Source organism: Malus domestica, chromosome 02 (genome assembly GCF_042453785.1).
Source record: "Malus domestica chromosome 02, GDT2T_hap1".
Classification (NCBI taxonomy): Eukaryota; Viridiplantae; Streptophyta; class Magnoliopsida; order Rosales; family Rosaceae; genus Malus; species Malus domestica.
In genome coordinates, this window is record NC_091662.1 from 8,887,507 (window position 1) to 8,904,170 (window position 16,664).

The window sequence follows — 16,664 nt, forward strand, 5'->3', positions numbered from 1 at the left end:
TAAAATAAAATATGGATAAAAAATATAAAGTAGAAATGTAATTTTACGCAACAAATTTTGTTGTTTTTTTTTTCAAAACCTCATCTACATGTAATCATAATATATCTCTAATTAAAAATTAAAAAATAAAAAATAAATTTTACACTCTCATATTCTCTATTGTTCTCTTCCTCTTTCATTCTATTTGAAAAAACAAAAATAAAAAATTTTCTCAGACACTGTGCGCGCGCGTATGCTACTGTTAATTAAACCCCTTGTTTGTCCTAATCAAAGTCAAAGAAATTCAATTTATTTTCTTATTTAATTTTTCCAAAACCAAAATTAAATACGAAAATGTGTAGAAAATCATTCGCGAGAAATACATCCCGACAGGCAACGCAGCCGTACGGAGTCGGAGATCCTAAGAGTGGATGGTCCGCCGACGCTTCGAATCTCCGACGCTTCGAATCCCCAAAATCCAAAAACCCCTCAGCTAAATAATCGATACGCGTCATGTTCTTGTCCATCCAATCTCCTCCGATGGATCGCCGCAATTCGATTCCGATATTTATCCTAATCGTATCACTGATCGCCTGTTTTCTCATCCGAAACGCCGACGTTTCGGATCTCATCGACTTCCAGATTATCGGTCCGCCTCGGAGCTATGACGGCGCCGTTTTGAACTCGGTCAGCAGCAGCCAGTTGGAGCTTCCGGTGTTTTACCAGACTAGAGACGGCGACGTTTTGAACTGGGAGAGCGGGGAGAGCAGGGCATTGCAGCCGTTGGGGTCGCAGCAGAAGGAGCTCGAAGTCGTCTCTCGCTCTCCAAGCCGAAGACTTCACTCCCATACGTCAGTTGACTCAGTTCCTTCCTTTCAATTGCTTAAATTCCTTTTTTTTTTAATTAGTTCATATTAATTTCGATTCGATTAATTGAATATTTTGTTAGGTCGATATTAATTATGAATTCGATTCGAAGTTTGAATTTTTTTTGGGTCAATGTTGATTTGAATTTCGATTTGAAGTTTGAATTTTTCTGGGTTAATGTGGATAGGGAGGATGAGCCTAGAACTGCATTAGTTGCTCTACTGGATGGAACAATACAATTAGTGGATAGAAATTTGATGGGAGTAAGATGGGCGTTTGATTCGGGGCCGCCAATTTACAGTTCCTATCAGGCTCAAAGCAGTAGTGGGTACTTCATATATTGTGGTGATGACTGGGACTTGTACGAGCACAGCGATCATTTTGGTCGACGGGTATGTCATCGAAATGCCACTGTGTTTTGTTTATTATTGCATTTTTTTCGTTTATGATTAAATCGGCGTTGCTCTGAATTAATTGATATTATCATTTGGATGTGATTGTATAGTTGTGAGATTTGTCTTAGGATTGTTGCATCTAGTTTGTTTTAACAATGAAATGGCAAAGTTGGTGACTTTGGTAATGCAATTTAAGATTCACGAGGCCTGCAGTGGAGTCCGTGGAATCTTTGATGAATGTTACCTAATTGCAGTTTTGTGGGTGTAATTAGTCCATTTTTTTTGGTGTTTATGTTATGTTACCGTAAGCTTCGTTTTATTGATAATACAAATGGGGTGCCTAACTATCTTTCCATATCTAAATAGACAATTGCATCTTGGTTTTCTGTTGTTTTATGTATAAGTGTTGTTGGAGAGACAAAATTACTACTGCCTTTGATTCCTCATTTTTCTTGCATTCGGGGCTCATAGCTGCAAGATGTTCCCTACCAAGTTAAAGTTTCTGGATTATGACACATACTAAATATGATCATTCCCAAAAAAGCACCTTTTGCTGCTTACAAGATGATGATGTGGATACTGTGTAGAAGTTTATTTATATCCGAGTGTTTGTTGCTTGTAGAAACTGTGACCTTTTTATGGGAAAGGGGGATGGGTTGTCATTGCTTTTTATACACTGATCATTGACTTGCATGTACTTGCAGAAAATTCCATCGACTATTGCTGAGTATGTGGATAAAAAAACGCCTAAGGTGGAGGAGGATGGATCAGTTACACTTGGACATAAGAAGGTCACTTTCTTTGAGGTTGGTCTTTTTACCGGAAAGGTATACCGCTCATACACTCTATCCGAAGATCATGTTAGAGATCGAAAGAAGTTTGTCAAGCCCAGTTTGATAAATGGAAATGCTGGTGAGCCGCGAATAGTATTCTTCAGAATAGATTATTACTTGGTGTCTTACCATCCGTATTCAGAGGAAGTATCTTGGAATATGACAATTGCTGAAATCAGGGCTGCTATCCCTTGCAAAGATATTGAGAATCTGATTCGTGGTTCTAAAACTGGCAGTCAGATTGCATTACCGTTTGACTGTCAGTCAAAAGCACTTGTTAAGCGCGAGCGAGATCATGGATCATTAGAGCATCAACGGGCAGAAACTGTGGTAAAAAAGTCTGCTTCAGATCTGGTTGTTCCTTTGAACAAAAAAGATCTGGTTGTTCCTTCAAAGCCTGAGGTTCACAATATGTTTCTTCATTGGTCAAAAGCATTTGCTCTCGCGTTTTTGTTTGTAATCCTCATGGGCTTTGTTGTTTACCACTTTGTTTTTCTGGTTAATGGTCAAAAGCCTGATCCGAAAGCTTCACCGTCCAAGAGGAAGAAGAGTAGGAAATTGGGAAAAAATGGAATTGTTGAAAGAAAAGAGGAAAGTGTATTATCTCAAGATGAGGAAGCTTTAACACACACCGAAGGTGATAACAAGATATTGCCATTTCTTAACAAACTCTTTGATGGTGGTACTAATGGTCGCAGGATTGGTAAACTAGTGATTTCAAGTACAGAAATTTCTAAGGGAAGTAATGGTACCATTGTCCTAGAGGGAGTTTATGAAGGTCGACCTGTTGCTGTAAAACGCCTTGTATTAGCCCATCATGACATGGCCTTTAAAGAGATTCAGAATCTTATTGCATCTGACCGACACCCAAACATAGTAAGATGGTATGGAGTGGACTATGATAAAGATTTTGTCTATATCTCTCTGGAGCGTTGTATTTGCAACTTGGATGATTTGATACAAATTTGCCCAAATTCCTCTCAAAATCCAGTAGCTGGAGAAGAAGATGCAAAACGAGTTCTGATTGAAAACGAAGTTCGCTTGAAGTCATTGAAGAATATTATGTCAGATGTTAATTTGTGGAAAATAGATGGCTTTCCGTCGCTTCTACTATTGAAATTAATGAGGTTGGTTAAAAATTCCACTATTGGGTACGATCTTTACCAAGGGATAATAACCAATCTCTTGGTACTAGGTGGTTTTCAACAATTGACAGTGGTTATTGTTACGTCAATTGATGTGTTATTAGATTGGTTTAGCATCTTATTGACCTTTTACGTTTGTCCGTAACACAGGGATGTGGTTTCTGGTCTTGTGCATTTGCATGAAATGGGGATCATTCATCGCGACTTAAAGCCTCAAAATGTTTTGTTGATTAAGGAAAGAACCTTATGTGCAAAGCTTTCCGACATGGGTATTAGCAAGCGCCTTATCGGGGACATGTCTTCTTTGGGTCATCTTGCTACTGGAAAGTACTCTTTCCCTGTCTACTTACAAACTTTAAACACCCTACCTATGATATTCTCATCAATTCTAGTACAAGTTCATCTTCAAAATCTGAATTACAAATCTTAAATGTTAGTTACTTGATTGCAGGTTGTGGCAGTTCGGGTTGGCAAGCGCCTGAACAGCTTCTCCACGGGCGGCAAACACGTGCAGTGGATATGTTTAGTTTAGGTTGTCTCCTATTTTATTGCATCACAGGTGGTAGACATCCATTCGGTGATCAGCTTGAACGTGATATAAATATTGTAAAGAACCAAATGGATCTCTTCTTGGTAGAGCATATTCCTGAAGCTGTAGATCTTATATCTCGTTTATTAAACCCCGACCCGGAGATAAGGTAAGAGTATTAGTTTCTCTTAATGAATTTTTAGGAAGAAGTATATAGCACCACTGGAAGGAATTTTTTTTTAGCCATATTTAATCAAAGACATGTTGAAATGTTCGTTTACTAAAATATTCTTGATTTGTTTCCAGGCCAAAGGTATCGGAAGTGCTGCTCCATCCTCTTTTTTGGAACTCCGAGACAAGACTCTCGTTTCTTCGCGACTCCAGTGATAGGGTAGAATTGGAAGATAGAGAGGCTAACTCTGGTGTTTTGAGAGCGCTAGAAAGTATTGCACCCATCGCTTTGGGTGGGAAGTGGGATGAAAAGATGGAGCCTGCATTTCTCACAAACATCGGTAATTACAGGCGGTACAAGTTTGACAGTGTTCGAGACTTATTGCGAGTCATTCGAAACAAATCAAATCACTACAGAGAGCTTCCAAATCAAATTCAGGTTTTTTTTCCATCTTCAGTTTCCTCTCCTGCTTAAGCTTTCTATGTGCGTGAACCGGCGATGTTTACTCTCTTCTTTTCCGGCCACTTTATCAGGAACTCGTCGGACCAGTTCCAGAAGGATTCGATTTCTACTTTGCAAGTCGGTTCCCGAGACTTCTGATTGAAGTATACAAAGTTGTGTGCCAAAACTGTAGAGAAGAAGAATGCTTCGGAAAGTATTTCAAAAGCAATGCAGATTAACGCTTGTGGTAATGTATTAATGTTCCATATTTACTATTTGTCTACGTGTAAATGCAGCTGTAAATAATATTAAATATATTATTATGTATATCATTCTCCTTAAATAATTTAAGGATAGCTTCCTACTGAATGAATAAAGTTTAGAAACACGTCTCATCCCAGCTGTTGTTTCCCCTTCCCCCAAACTCTTGAGAAATTTTTCGATGTACCGTCACACGGTCACGTGATTTATGTGTTACTAATTTTTACATGCTTTATTGCATGTTACTCGTGTTGTTGATTTATATTATAAAACGTAGATGAGTAAAACTCAACTTTTTGGTCCACCTCCAAATTTTTTGGGTCGGAGTTTCACTTGTTAAACCACGTTGGATGAAATTGGATTTGACTTTGTTTCGCTTCTCTCCCAAGGAGGAATTCTTATATTTATGTCGATTACAGTCTGGCATACGTACATGAATAACTAACTACTCATTAAAAATAGGAGGAAAAAATTTATGCTCGCATTTCAAATTGTGATTAGCGTCGGATAATTTCATGTTTGTATAAAATAAGAGCAAGGTAGATTTCATGTCATTCTGCATATATTTGTATACTTTTAACTTTGCCAAAGAGCTTTGCCCAAGCATTCCCATAAGAGTAATGTAGCATGAAAGATATATAATGACATGAGTTATACACACATGCTTCTAAGTATCGCAGCGGGACTGTAGTTTAGATGGTTTAGAGCATTCATCTCATGCACGTGAGCTCCTAAGCTCGATTTCCACTCCCAAATATCGCTTGTATTAAGAACTTATTTGTATCAGACGAGCCCTCATGAAGTCCTACTTGGAGTTAAATGGTTCTGATCAGGCAGGATTACCATTATCAAAAGTCGGACTTGAAGATGATTGATCAAGGTGTCTTCTTTTCGAGCTAGACATCGCTTCATCATCCGCGCTTCTATTTGATAACCTCTCCATTCGTCTTCTTTTCGACCGGCTTTTCACTTCCTCTTCCTTCTCATCAACAAATGTGAGAAATGTTTGAACGCGTGCGGACGTGGAGCCACCAGTAGAGACCAGTTCCTCGGTGTAGTGCCTGCTGAACTGGCGCAGCATAATACAGAAATATATAGCGAGTGCAAGTAAGCAAGCTGCACCACAAATAATAAAGAGGCCCCTGAAGCTTTTGAGTTGAAGCCTGTCGACTTGCAGCTTTCCACCATTTGAGGCACAAGGAGTTCTCATAAGCCATTTATCATAGATCCTTTGTAGATCCCCGTTCTCCGACAGCTTCAGAAGTGCAGTAGACAGGTCCACCGCTAAAGGCGAGTCCCTCGCAAAAGCCTGATTTGAAATGAACAATGCATTCTTGTCAGATCGTGTAAACTGTATCAACGAATACTTGTTTGAATGTCTATAGATTGACAATTTGATAACGCAACATGTCAGACTATCTAAAAGAGAAACTCACAAATCCCCAACCGGTTTTGGTGAACTCTTGACCCACAACACTGAATTCACATCTGCTTGCGAGGAATAGCTCAATGAATGCACGCTCGTCAATCACTGCAGTGACACCACCTTTATGGGGACCATCTTTCAAGGCTTTGGCATAGTCTTCTGGCGTGATAAGAGGAACGAGTCTGGACTCGTCAACGTTGAGTTCATCAATTAGATAATTCCGGGCAAATGAACCCTGCTGGTAGCCAATGGGATCGTTGCTTGAAAGCAAATCTTCAAGGCCTTTGATAGAGGAAGAAAGCCTTTGCACTGTAAGGATTGAGGTCAAACTTGCAGTGTAGCTTGAGTTGATTATAAGAACAACAAACAGCCATATAATTAGAACTAAGCGACCGAGGGTGCTAACTGTATTTTCTCCTGCACAAGATCCCAATCAGAAAAAAAGAAGAAGAAAAAAGAGTAGATTAGCATTGCTGAAGCTGCAATTTATCCATGGTTGCTAAGAGATGTACCGAATTAGTTCAAATTTACTTACTATGTGCAAAGAACCAAGTCGAAAAGCTAAACCTGCAGAAAGGAAGCACGGATTGTTAGTGATTTTGGGATTACATCAAGAAGATAAAATTCGTAACACGAGTAGCTCTACAAAGAGATACGATGAGAAAATGACACCAAGTATTAGACGACAGGATATAGTTCTTAATTACTTACCACAGAATCGTGACAAGTTGTCTTTTAGGAGGCCCCCGAAATTCATCATTCTGCCTATGCTCTAAAATCCAAACAACTGTTCCAACAATGAGAAAGAAGGCGGCTGTGACGCCCCACATTAGTGGACTGAATGGCCTCAGGAAAGCCCAAGGATTTGAATTCAATGTTGGCTTAACAGATGCAACTACTACTAGCCCAGATTCGATATATGGCTGCGTAAAATCCGCCATCCTTGTTCGGTTGGTGGTGATTGCAATGTCACTTATTGCTCCATCGAATTCCTATATGTAACAAGATACGAGAAAATCAGAAAAACATTTACCTTCTGAGGTTTTAGGAAATGTTCTGCATACAATGATACTCACACCCGTTTGGATTTTGTGCACAAGCTCAGTGACACTTGGGTTCTTATGGCCATCACCGAAGGGAATTAGTTTGTATGGGACAGCATAGGGCAACGAGTTCAATGCAGCAGTAAAAACATCTATGCAGTACCCAGTGAACATGTCATTGCCATCTGTGTATGAAACGAATTCACGAAAACTAACACGTCTTGAGACTCCAAACCTCAAGTGCCTTCCGTTGTTTGGAAACACCCAACCACGAGGCTTCTGTGTTGTTTGTCCAGGCCAAACCACACCGTACAGTTTATCACTTGAATTAGAATGATTTGGTGCCTTTGTGTAAAGTGTTTCTGGAGGCACAACTGATAATCCCGAAAAATTGGACCAATAACCAACCTTCCTAATCCCCGATCCAATCACATTTATGATCTCCAATGCAGGATGAACGAGGTCTTTTTGTGGAGTAAACATTATCTGGCCAGATACACCAGTCATATTAACCTGCAAAATGTTTTTCAAAAACAGATTGCCTCCATTAAAGATGCTCAGAGCATCAAGATTTAGCTCCCCTCCGCGAAGCTGAGTCAACCTTGAATCATTTGAGAATGAAAGGTTTCCCCCTTGATCAAAAAAGGCATTAATTGCATGAGCAAGCAACCACACAGTATCGTAGGCATAAAGACCGTAAGCATTCAACCCCATTGGGCCTTTAGATGTACGTCCACTAGTCAAGTTGCTCCACCTTGAAACAAATTTTCGCTTCAGTTCTGTCTCTGGCGTGTACATGCGCAATGTTAGAACTCCCTGCATATCATCCATCGTGCCTGAAGGGAGGGGAGAGTTGGTATCTATTAAAGTAGAAAGCCAACTGGTGGCTATCCAGACATATCCAGTTCCCATCATGCCAAGATACTTGGCCACTTCGAACACCAGAGAACCCCAACTGTCATAAGCATGAACAACAATAATCCGAGACTCTGTTAAACCCACTTTAACCAGTACATCAGTGATGCTATCCCGGTTAGAATCAAGGACCAATGGCGCCTTGTATGATATCCTGCATCGTTTCTCAGCAAGCTTATTTGATAATGCAGTAATCCCATTTCTCCCATGGTCATCGTCAACATAGAGTGCAATTACCTCTCTCCATCCGTAGTGATCAACCATATCTGCTATCGCAGCCATTTGATAAAGACCGTTTTGGACAGTTCTAACAAAGAAAGGATACTGAAGTGCTGACAGCGTGGGGTCTGTTACCGAAAATGATACTAGAGGAACTAGGAGCTCATTTGCAATATGAGATAATATATGAGCCGTGACAGCATTCAGCGGTCCAATTATCGCCATTGTGTCTTCCTCCATGAACCGTAAGGCTGCAGACAATCATAGAATAAAGAACCTTAGTTTGTTAACTTATCAATGAATCAGCGATCCTAATACCTGTATATTACAATGTAAGAGAAAATTTTAGAACTTTGAGCAAATTCGGAAGAAGTACCTTCAATAAGGCCCAGAAGTCCACTGTAATTTGAGTCCTGCATTGTAACTTTCATCTTGGTTCCACCAAGAACAGATGGATCAGAATTCACATCTTCGACTGCGGCTTCTATTGCCACTTTGGCAACTTTGCCAATAAGGGCATCGAAAGAGAAAATCGCCCCGAGTTTCACAACATCTGGTCTAGTGGAGACATTGGTGGTGCTGGCACCATTTGAGGCAAACCCACTACAGAAAATCATCAACACCAACATCCAAACTATACTCATGGCTAACTGTTCAACCATGAACCCTAAAATTTTCACCTTTCTTTGCCAAGGAAGCAAACCGACCTCCCAGAAAGTGATATAAAATAATCAACTGCAGTTCATACTCTAACACTACAAAATCGAAAAACATCGAAAAATAAGCAAGACACTAAAAAATTCATCCAATAACATGAAGAAACATAGGTGCTAAAAGAATCTGCAGATTTAAGCACAACAGCATAAGCTCCAGAAGAAGTGGATAAAACAGGGTTTAAGAAGCAGAAATTATCATTAACAAGTAGATCCAATCGTGAACACAAAAGCTAATTAATAAGTGGAAAAGCTAATGAAAGCAGCTAACAGAGGCAAAAATTGAACTAAAAAAGCAGCCTGTGAGGAAAGTGCTTACTTTGAGGGAAAAGCAAGAGCTCTCAAAAAAGAGAATTTTGATTTGTGGGGTTTACAACACGATGCATATATTAGGTACATTCAATTCAACAGTAAAAGGCAATTAAACAAAGTAAAAAAAGCAGTTAATCAAGGGAAAAAAAAACCTGAGAATATTGATTCCAAATGAAAAGACAACTAACACAGAAGCCATTAACTTAATCCAAAGAACTGGCCCAAAACACACAAACCCTTTTGGAGAAAACCCATTTCCGTCACAGTGACATCTCTGTTGCATCAAAGTTCACTCCTCAAGGCAAGAACAACTAAAACCGAAAACTTGGCCAACTGGGTTTGTATCTAAAGAACAAGAAAGGCATATAAAATGAAAAAAATAATAATAAAGGTTGGAACTTTATGCATTTTGTCAAACATTAATAGAATGTTCTGAAGATTCCCATGTATTATTGAGAGATATAATATTATGATTCGCATGCTTCTAACGTGGGGTTGGAAATTAATACCAGGTATGAAGAGAGAGACTTTGTTGGCCCTGCAGAGGTGTTGCTCCATGACATCATGATGACGACCTCTGAATCTTCAGTGGAAACAGAAATGGTGTTTGCGGATGTCCAGTTTCCTCCTTTCACATTTTAAAGTTGGGAGGTGTCTAATTCTCATCAAGAATTCTTGTTGCAAGATTCTTATCTCCGTTTTGGATGTTTCTGCCACCAAGTGATAAGTTGATAAAAAAGGTACACAAAATGTATGTACGATATGATTTGATTTGTCTTTATCTTTTGTAATTACCCTAATTAATAGGTAGAATTTTTTGAACGATACCTCAACCAAGTGACCTAATTTACAACTCTAATCATTCTGGTTTGATTACCGTCATGACTAAGATAAGAACATTACTTTTAACAAAGTAAAAACTGGATATCACAAAACCGTATAGTCATTGGTAATAAAAAATAGAATACGTTAAATTATGCGGTGACAACTAAAAGTGCTTTATAGAAAAACATGTCATATGCTTATTCAATAAAGGTTTTCAATTATTTTTATAAGAAGCACATGAATCTTGACAAAATTTTAACATGTTTTTTTATAGGGGAATACTAGCAACATTTTTACTTTTTATTTTAACCTTCTCACTTTTTCTTTTGCCATGTGGATTATACTAGCATGCAAAATTAAAAAGTTAATTCTTATTGGTTGAAAAACTAAAAATCTTAATTATACTAACAAAGGAACAATAGTGTTTGAGTTTGACAAAAAAAAAAACGAACGAACAATAGTGAGGTTTTAATATATTAAAATTTTAGTTTTGAGTGCTAATATAATACACGTGGCATGAGAAGAAGTAAGAAGGTTAAAATGAGAAGATAAGTGAAAATATTGCTGGTATTTGTCTTTATAATAAAAGCACTTCCAGCATTAACGCATATAAGTACAAGTGTTCTTTATAAAAGCAATCGCAAACGGATTAACAAGTCACACAACAAGAGAAATAAACCGTACATAACCTTCAAAAACCAATAAAAATATATACAACCAGTTACATTCAAAAATATAAACGAACGGAACTCTGGAAAGTGTTAGCTTTATGAGCAAAGGAGAGCACGCCCAGGGCACATCTTCCACTTTCTAGTACATGCTTCCTAAGACTCAGTTGGGTCTCATTCAGTAACTGTATTGGTTCAATTAATTGGCTTAACCTGGAAGCCATGGGCCATGGCCACTTGTGAATCATCGTGCATGGACCATTTCGGACACTGAGTTCAGTTGGCTGCTTACCCCGAAATGACATATAGCTCATGCACTTAATATTTTTTTATTTTATTTTAAAAGAACTTTCCACAAATATATTGCCAATTTAATGTCTAGGACTCCACTTTCACTATAGATGTGACATCTCTAAAAATCTTGAAAATTTCATAATATCCATCGCTATAGATGTGACATCTTTGAAAACCTTGAAAATTTCATGATTATCTATATGGTGCGCGTGAGCATTTTTTTTTTTAACAAAACGATATTATTTACATTAAAAGAAGAAATGTGGGTTTAATCTCATAATAGATTAGCAATAATTTGATATAAATTCGCTTTTGACGATAATTAAACCTAAGACTTCTCACTTACAAAGTAAACATGCATACCATTATATCATAGTACTAAATAACGAACATTTAACAATAAGAAAAACTAATGAAAAATGTTTGAAAACTTTGAGTTTTAACGATAATGACAAAATAAAAAGTAAAGTGAATAGTATCATGATTGACTTTTTAGTGTAAAAATGTGATTTTTTGTTAAAATAAATAGTACCATAAGTTTTTCGTTAAAGTTCTCTTAATAATAAGTATTTTCACTAGACTTGTAAATTGGGTTGGCCTGGCCCTGAGAGGTCAAGGCCCAAGGCTTACCCGGTCTTAGAGCATCTCTAGCGGTCCTTAAGGATGGACAAAATGCAGGCCAAGGGCAAGAAACATGCCCTGCAATCCTAAATTTTTTTCATTTAATATTGAATATAAACAGTATTTGACAAAAATTGACTGTACAATAAATGATGAATAGATGTGATCGGAGGATTTCCGAATCCTCCCAAAGAGAATCGGGATAGTGTCCTCATTCATTATAGTGTGATGTAATAGATGCTTAGTGGTGATACTCACTAATCATATTTGGACATGTAAAAGAGTAAAATGAACAATTGAGTACTAGACCTTTCTTCCTTCGCAGAAAACAAAAAAATCCAGAGAGAGCCTAAAACAACCACACCGGAAACTACATCGGCGATGATGGCAAGCGAAGGAGTCGATTTCTTGTCTGAAATTTTGCGGCTCTCTAGCGAATCTATCTTTGGCGGCGTTTTAGGAGGCAGATTAGGGTTGGGTTCAGTGAGATTCCTTGAATTACCGAGCTCGAAGATCTCGAGTTCGTTCAAGATTGCTCTTGTTTCCAGTTTCGTTCCTCCCCATTAACCGACTAGTTTGATAAATTTGTTCCAGTTCTCTGCCTGTCACAGCCCGTCCCGGAATTTATATATCGAGGGCGTGAAATGACGATTTTACCCTTGACGGGTACTAAGGTACGTATGAATGTGATATTATTTTGGTTCAAATATTAGTTAAGTTTTTGAAAGAATTATATATAAGTAAGTTGGAAAAATATTGAAAGGTGGATTTTGTTTATTTGGTTAGAGATTATATGGATGGTGTAGATTATTTTGGGACACCTTCACTCCCCTGCTCTCTCTCCATCCCCGTAGCTCTCTCTCTCTCCTCCCTCACGACCCTCTCTCACTCTCTCTCACCCAAAACGTACGGACGACACCCAAATCCAACCCAAACTTCATGGATCGACGTGGAAATTAGTACCATCGTGTTCGTGAGTGTCCTACGAACTCAAAGATACCATTTTCAGGTAAGAACTCCTTCGTTTTCACGTTTAAAACCCGAGGACCGAAAATGGCACTATTCATGAACTTTATGTTGGTTGATTTTTAGGACAATCCAGGCTCACAGTGAGCTTTAGGAGGTCCTAAGGAAGCTCGGGGACGTTCGTTTGGAAGTTTTGGACGTCGGGATCGTCGAGTTCGACTTTGGCCGGTTTTGCTTGAATTTTTCCGGTGAGATTTGGTTGTTTTTAGAGCCTTAAACTAGTCTATCGTGATTCTTCATGATTGGGGCTTCAATTTGATATAAAATACGAAGAAAATGGGTGAAAAACGAAGGAGAACGAAGAGTTTTAAAACTCGCCGGAAAAACCAGTCCGGCGAGCCAAGGAAGAAGGAGACGCGCGTGGGGGGCGCGTGGACCCGTGCCACCCACGGCGCGTGGGACCTCCAAATTTTTTTCTAAAATTTGTACGACGTCCGTGACATCGAGTAGGTCGAGATGGTATATTCATATACCCAAATTGAGCATCGTATGAGAAGTTATTTCGAATTATTGGTGATGTGTTTAAAATTAACGTTTTTATAGTTGTTTCGCATATAGGTGAGACGTATTCCGAGTACGACCGCATCCAGGGACGCCACGGGGGTTACGACCCGTCGACTTATTAGTGAGTGGGCAGTTTTGATTTTGTATTTACCTATATACAGTTATTTTCCCAGAAAATACTTTTTTATGAAAGTTATGAATTTAATTGCCATGCATGAAATTATTGAGATATTTAATTTGATAATTGATATATATGTACGTGAAATGACGCGGTGGACGCTCAGGTGAGTTTATTTATTTCCAGTTGAGTTAATTATTATGAATTGCATTGAAAGCTCATAACCTGCACCTAGGTGATAATGCTTATATTGTTATTCACCACACCGCACGCTCGTCTTGGATCCAAGTAGGTGGATGTCGTACAGACCATGTGAGGGTTCCGACATGCTAGTTGTACAGATCATTAGATGTGATTCCAACTAGTGGGTGACCTTAGTTATGCGCGCCAATGATTGATGAGAGAAGCACTAGAGCGTATTTATACACCTGTCATCGTACAGACTACTATATGTAGTTCCGAGTGACGTGCAGAGTTGAACCGTACAGGTCACCGAGGTGACTCCGGTTGGATTGGATGTTGAGCTTTAGAATCAGCCGTACATGACCATTGTAGGGTCTCCGGTTGATTTATTATTCACCTGATTGATATTGATACATTCTTATTATATTTTGGGGCATGGCATATCATTTCTGAGATATTATGATGATGGATATGTGTTGAGTTATGTTGTGGCGTATATATATATATGTATATATACTATTTTCTGGGAAAGTATACATGTTTTTACGGTGAGGGGTTAAAATTGTTTTAAATGAAATGTTTGGAAAGACTATTGGGTTTTACTGACCCACTCATTTTGTTTTGCGCCCCTCCAGGTTCTAGTTAGCTGTTGGTGGCTCTCGAGGTCTTATTCCGGCTTTTTGACAGACTCTCGACATGTAGGACTCACCTGAGGGTGATGTATTCTTAATTTAGTCCTACTTGACTGCACTTAAACCTATGCTCTGAATTCATGTGTCTACTTTATAACTTGTCCGGTTGTTGTAGTAGATTGTTCTGTTAGAGTTTGGTTTGAATTCCTGCTTATGTTTGTGGTTGTTTCGCTTCCGTGTCGCACTTATGGTTACGTCATACTCACGTGACAGCCAGCACACCTGGATCCTCTGGATCGGGGTGTGTCACTGCCCCATGGCTCAAATCCCACTTGCCTGCTACTGGTTGCCATGGCGGTGGACTCTCTGTTGATTTACCTTCCATTCTCTGCAATTCCCAATTGATGAGAGATTACTGAATTTTTTATTTTTCTTAAGTCTTTAATTTATTTTTAATTACAAAAAATAAACTATAAGTCCATGTCTCATAAAATGTCGTGGTAATACAGTACTACCTAATAAATTCACTAGTCCAAGAGGAAGAAGGCAAGTGGTGAACCCTATGAAGCTCGCCCAAAAGCCTGAGCAACATGCCAGACGTTGCGCCAGCAAATATGAGTATGACCCGACATCATGTAGGCGTTCCCGAGTTGACTCAGAGAGTTGAGATGAATTAGTGATATTTTGGGTGTCGGTGGTCCATAAATTGGGGAAGGGGAACGACGAGCCATGAATGAAATCGGAGAAGGGAGCGGGTCCATCTTACAGCCTAGAAAATTCAAACCTATGAGTGGGCGCGCTGGGCCTAAATTTTGGCCTTTAACGCTGGGCCTAAATTTTGGCCTTTAATCTTTTTTCATTTAATGATAAAAAGTAGTGATGTTGTTTGGAATTAAACTTATGACCTTTAGGTTTTATTAATTTTCAATTGCAATTTGAACTAATTAAGGTATTAATTTTCAATTGCAATTTTGAGTCGTTTTCCGGCCAAACCATGGCTAGTTAGCAGTTGAGAAATGTATCATTCTCTTCGTCTCGTCGAGAAGTATGATTTTCGTTTTTGAATCACTCGATTTTGTTGAGTATTGAATAAGTTATGAACGTTTAAAATTTACCCAGTTTGCGCGCGAGTTTTCCAGCTTTCCCACGGACTAGTCACATTTCAGGCTATTTTTCGGCCATCTCCAGCAACCATTGGGCTTCCAAATAGGTATAATCTTGTTCTACGCTTTCCTATCTTTATTCTGATATATTATGGGTCGAATTTGGTTAAAAAACAATTGAGTTACGAAGTTTTAAAAATTGCTCAAAGAGTTTTTAACGAAATGACCAAAATGATGGATGATAGACAATCTCAGAGACAATTTCTATTGATTTTCAATCTTAGGAATCAAAATTATGTGTTATGCAAATCTCAAAGACCATTTTGGCTAAAAGTTCAAAAGTATTCAAATTACATCGGGCCATGTAAGACTAGGCTTAAGAAAAGGGCCTAAGTGCCGAGCCTTAATCCGTCCCATGGCCTAAAAATGCAAGGCCTAGGCCCTGCCCATTTAAGATCAGGTCTAACAACTAGCCTTAAGACTGGGTTAGCCCAGCCCACAACCTAGAAAACAGAGTTGGGCTCGAGCCAGCACATCGGGCCTCAGCTCTTTTTGGAAGCCTAATTTTCACTACTCCAAGACTCCAGACGACTTGAGCTCACACTGCATTACAGATAGAGTAAATTGTAGTAATGGTCCATCAACTTTAATCAAATTGGAGTAATGGTCCCTCAACTAAAAATCCATTACTATTGGTCCCTCAACTTATCAAAATGTGTAGCTATAGTTCTTTTCATCAATTTTGTCAAAATTTTGTCAAAATAAGTTATGTTGAAATAACCATTTATATAATTAGGGTCCCTCAACTCATCAAAGTGTGTAATTATGGTTATTTTTGTCAACTACATCAAAAAATTTGTCAAAACAAGTTATATTGAAAGGATCATTGCTACAATTGGGTTAAAGTTAAGGGATTATTTCTCTAGTTGAATTAAAGTTGAGGGACCAATAGTAATGAATTTTTAGTTGATGGCCAATAGCTGCACGTTTTGATGAGTTGAGGGATCAATGCTAATGAAATTTTAGTTGATGGACCATTGCTCCAATTGAGTTAAAGTTAATAGACTATAGCTACCATTTACTCTTACATATAATACATTTTAACTAGATTTTACTAAACATGAGCCATAATGGTATAGGCTTTCAACGCTACGTTGCTATAACTCTTTTTAACAAATAACCGTCAGTCCATGAGATTTGAACTCATAACATCTTCCCACAAATTGCACACCCAATTATCACTTAAACCAAATAATTAATGTCAACCGGCTGCAATTATAATCAAATAATTCAGCTCCCTCAATTTCTCTGAGTTTCATTAATGGATAACATCTAGCAACTTTTTGTTCTTGATGTATAACATATATAACAACTATCTATCTGTCTATAACAAAAGTGTTCGTTTGATTAAAGTTACAATCAAGTCATTTAATTTGATAC

The 16,664-nt window shown here is 38.4% G+C and overlaps 2 protein-coding genes across 5 annotated transcripts; one reads left to right on the forward strand and one right to left on the reverse strand.

Moving 5' to 3' along the window:
- Nucleotides 1-313: 313 nt before the first annotated feature.
- LOC103434660 (serine/threonine-protein kinase/endoribonuclease IRE1a) lies at nucleotides 314-4,756 on the forward strand. The gene is made up of 7 exons (XM_070814887.1): nucleotides 314-830; nucleotides 1,034-1,238; nucleotides 1,946-3,201; nucleotides 3,370-3,541; nucleotides 3,670-3,917; nucleotides 4,055-4,358; nucleotides 4,454-4,756. The coding sequence occupies exons 1-7, from the start codon at nucleotides 493-495 to the stop codon at nucleotides 4,598-4,600; spliced, it is 2,670 nt and encodes an 889-aa protein (XP_070670988.1). The 5' UTR covers nucleotides 314-492; the 3' UTR covers nucleotides 4,601-4,756.
- Nucleotides 4,757-5,162: 406 nt separating this feature from the next.
- On the reverse strand, nucleotides 5,163-9,956 carry LOC103418249 (glutamate receptor 3.6-like). Of its 4 annotated transcripts, none has more exons than XM_029089899.2 (8): nucleotides 9,760-9,956; nucleotides 9,487-9,595; nucleotides 8,602-8,980; nucleotides 7,125-8,476; nucleotides 6,760-7,040; nucleotides 6,584-6,615; nucleotides 6,059-6,465; nucleotides 5,163-5,931 (listed from the first exon to the last, which is right to left on the reverse strand). In XM_029089899.2, exons 3-8 carry the CDS (start codon nucleotides 8,885-8,887, stop codon nucleotides 5,452-5,454), a joined length of 2,838 nt encoding a protein of 945 aa, XP_028945732.1. In that variant the 5' UTR covers nucleotides 8,888-8,980; nucleotides 9,487-9,595; nucleotides 9,760-9,956; the 3' UTR covers nucleotides 5,163-5,451. The 4 variants fall into 4 exon arrangements, with proteins under 4 accessions (XP_028945732.1, XP_028945725.1, XP_028945724.1 ...); XM_029089892.2 differs by having other exon boundaries at nucleotides 9,403-9,595; nucleotides 9,760-9,862; XM_029089891.2 differs by lacking the exon at nucleotides 9,487-9,595 and having other exon boundaries at nucleotides 9,760-9,947.
- Nucleotides 9,957-16,664: the final 6,708 nt, after the last annotated feature.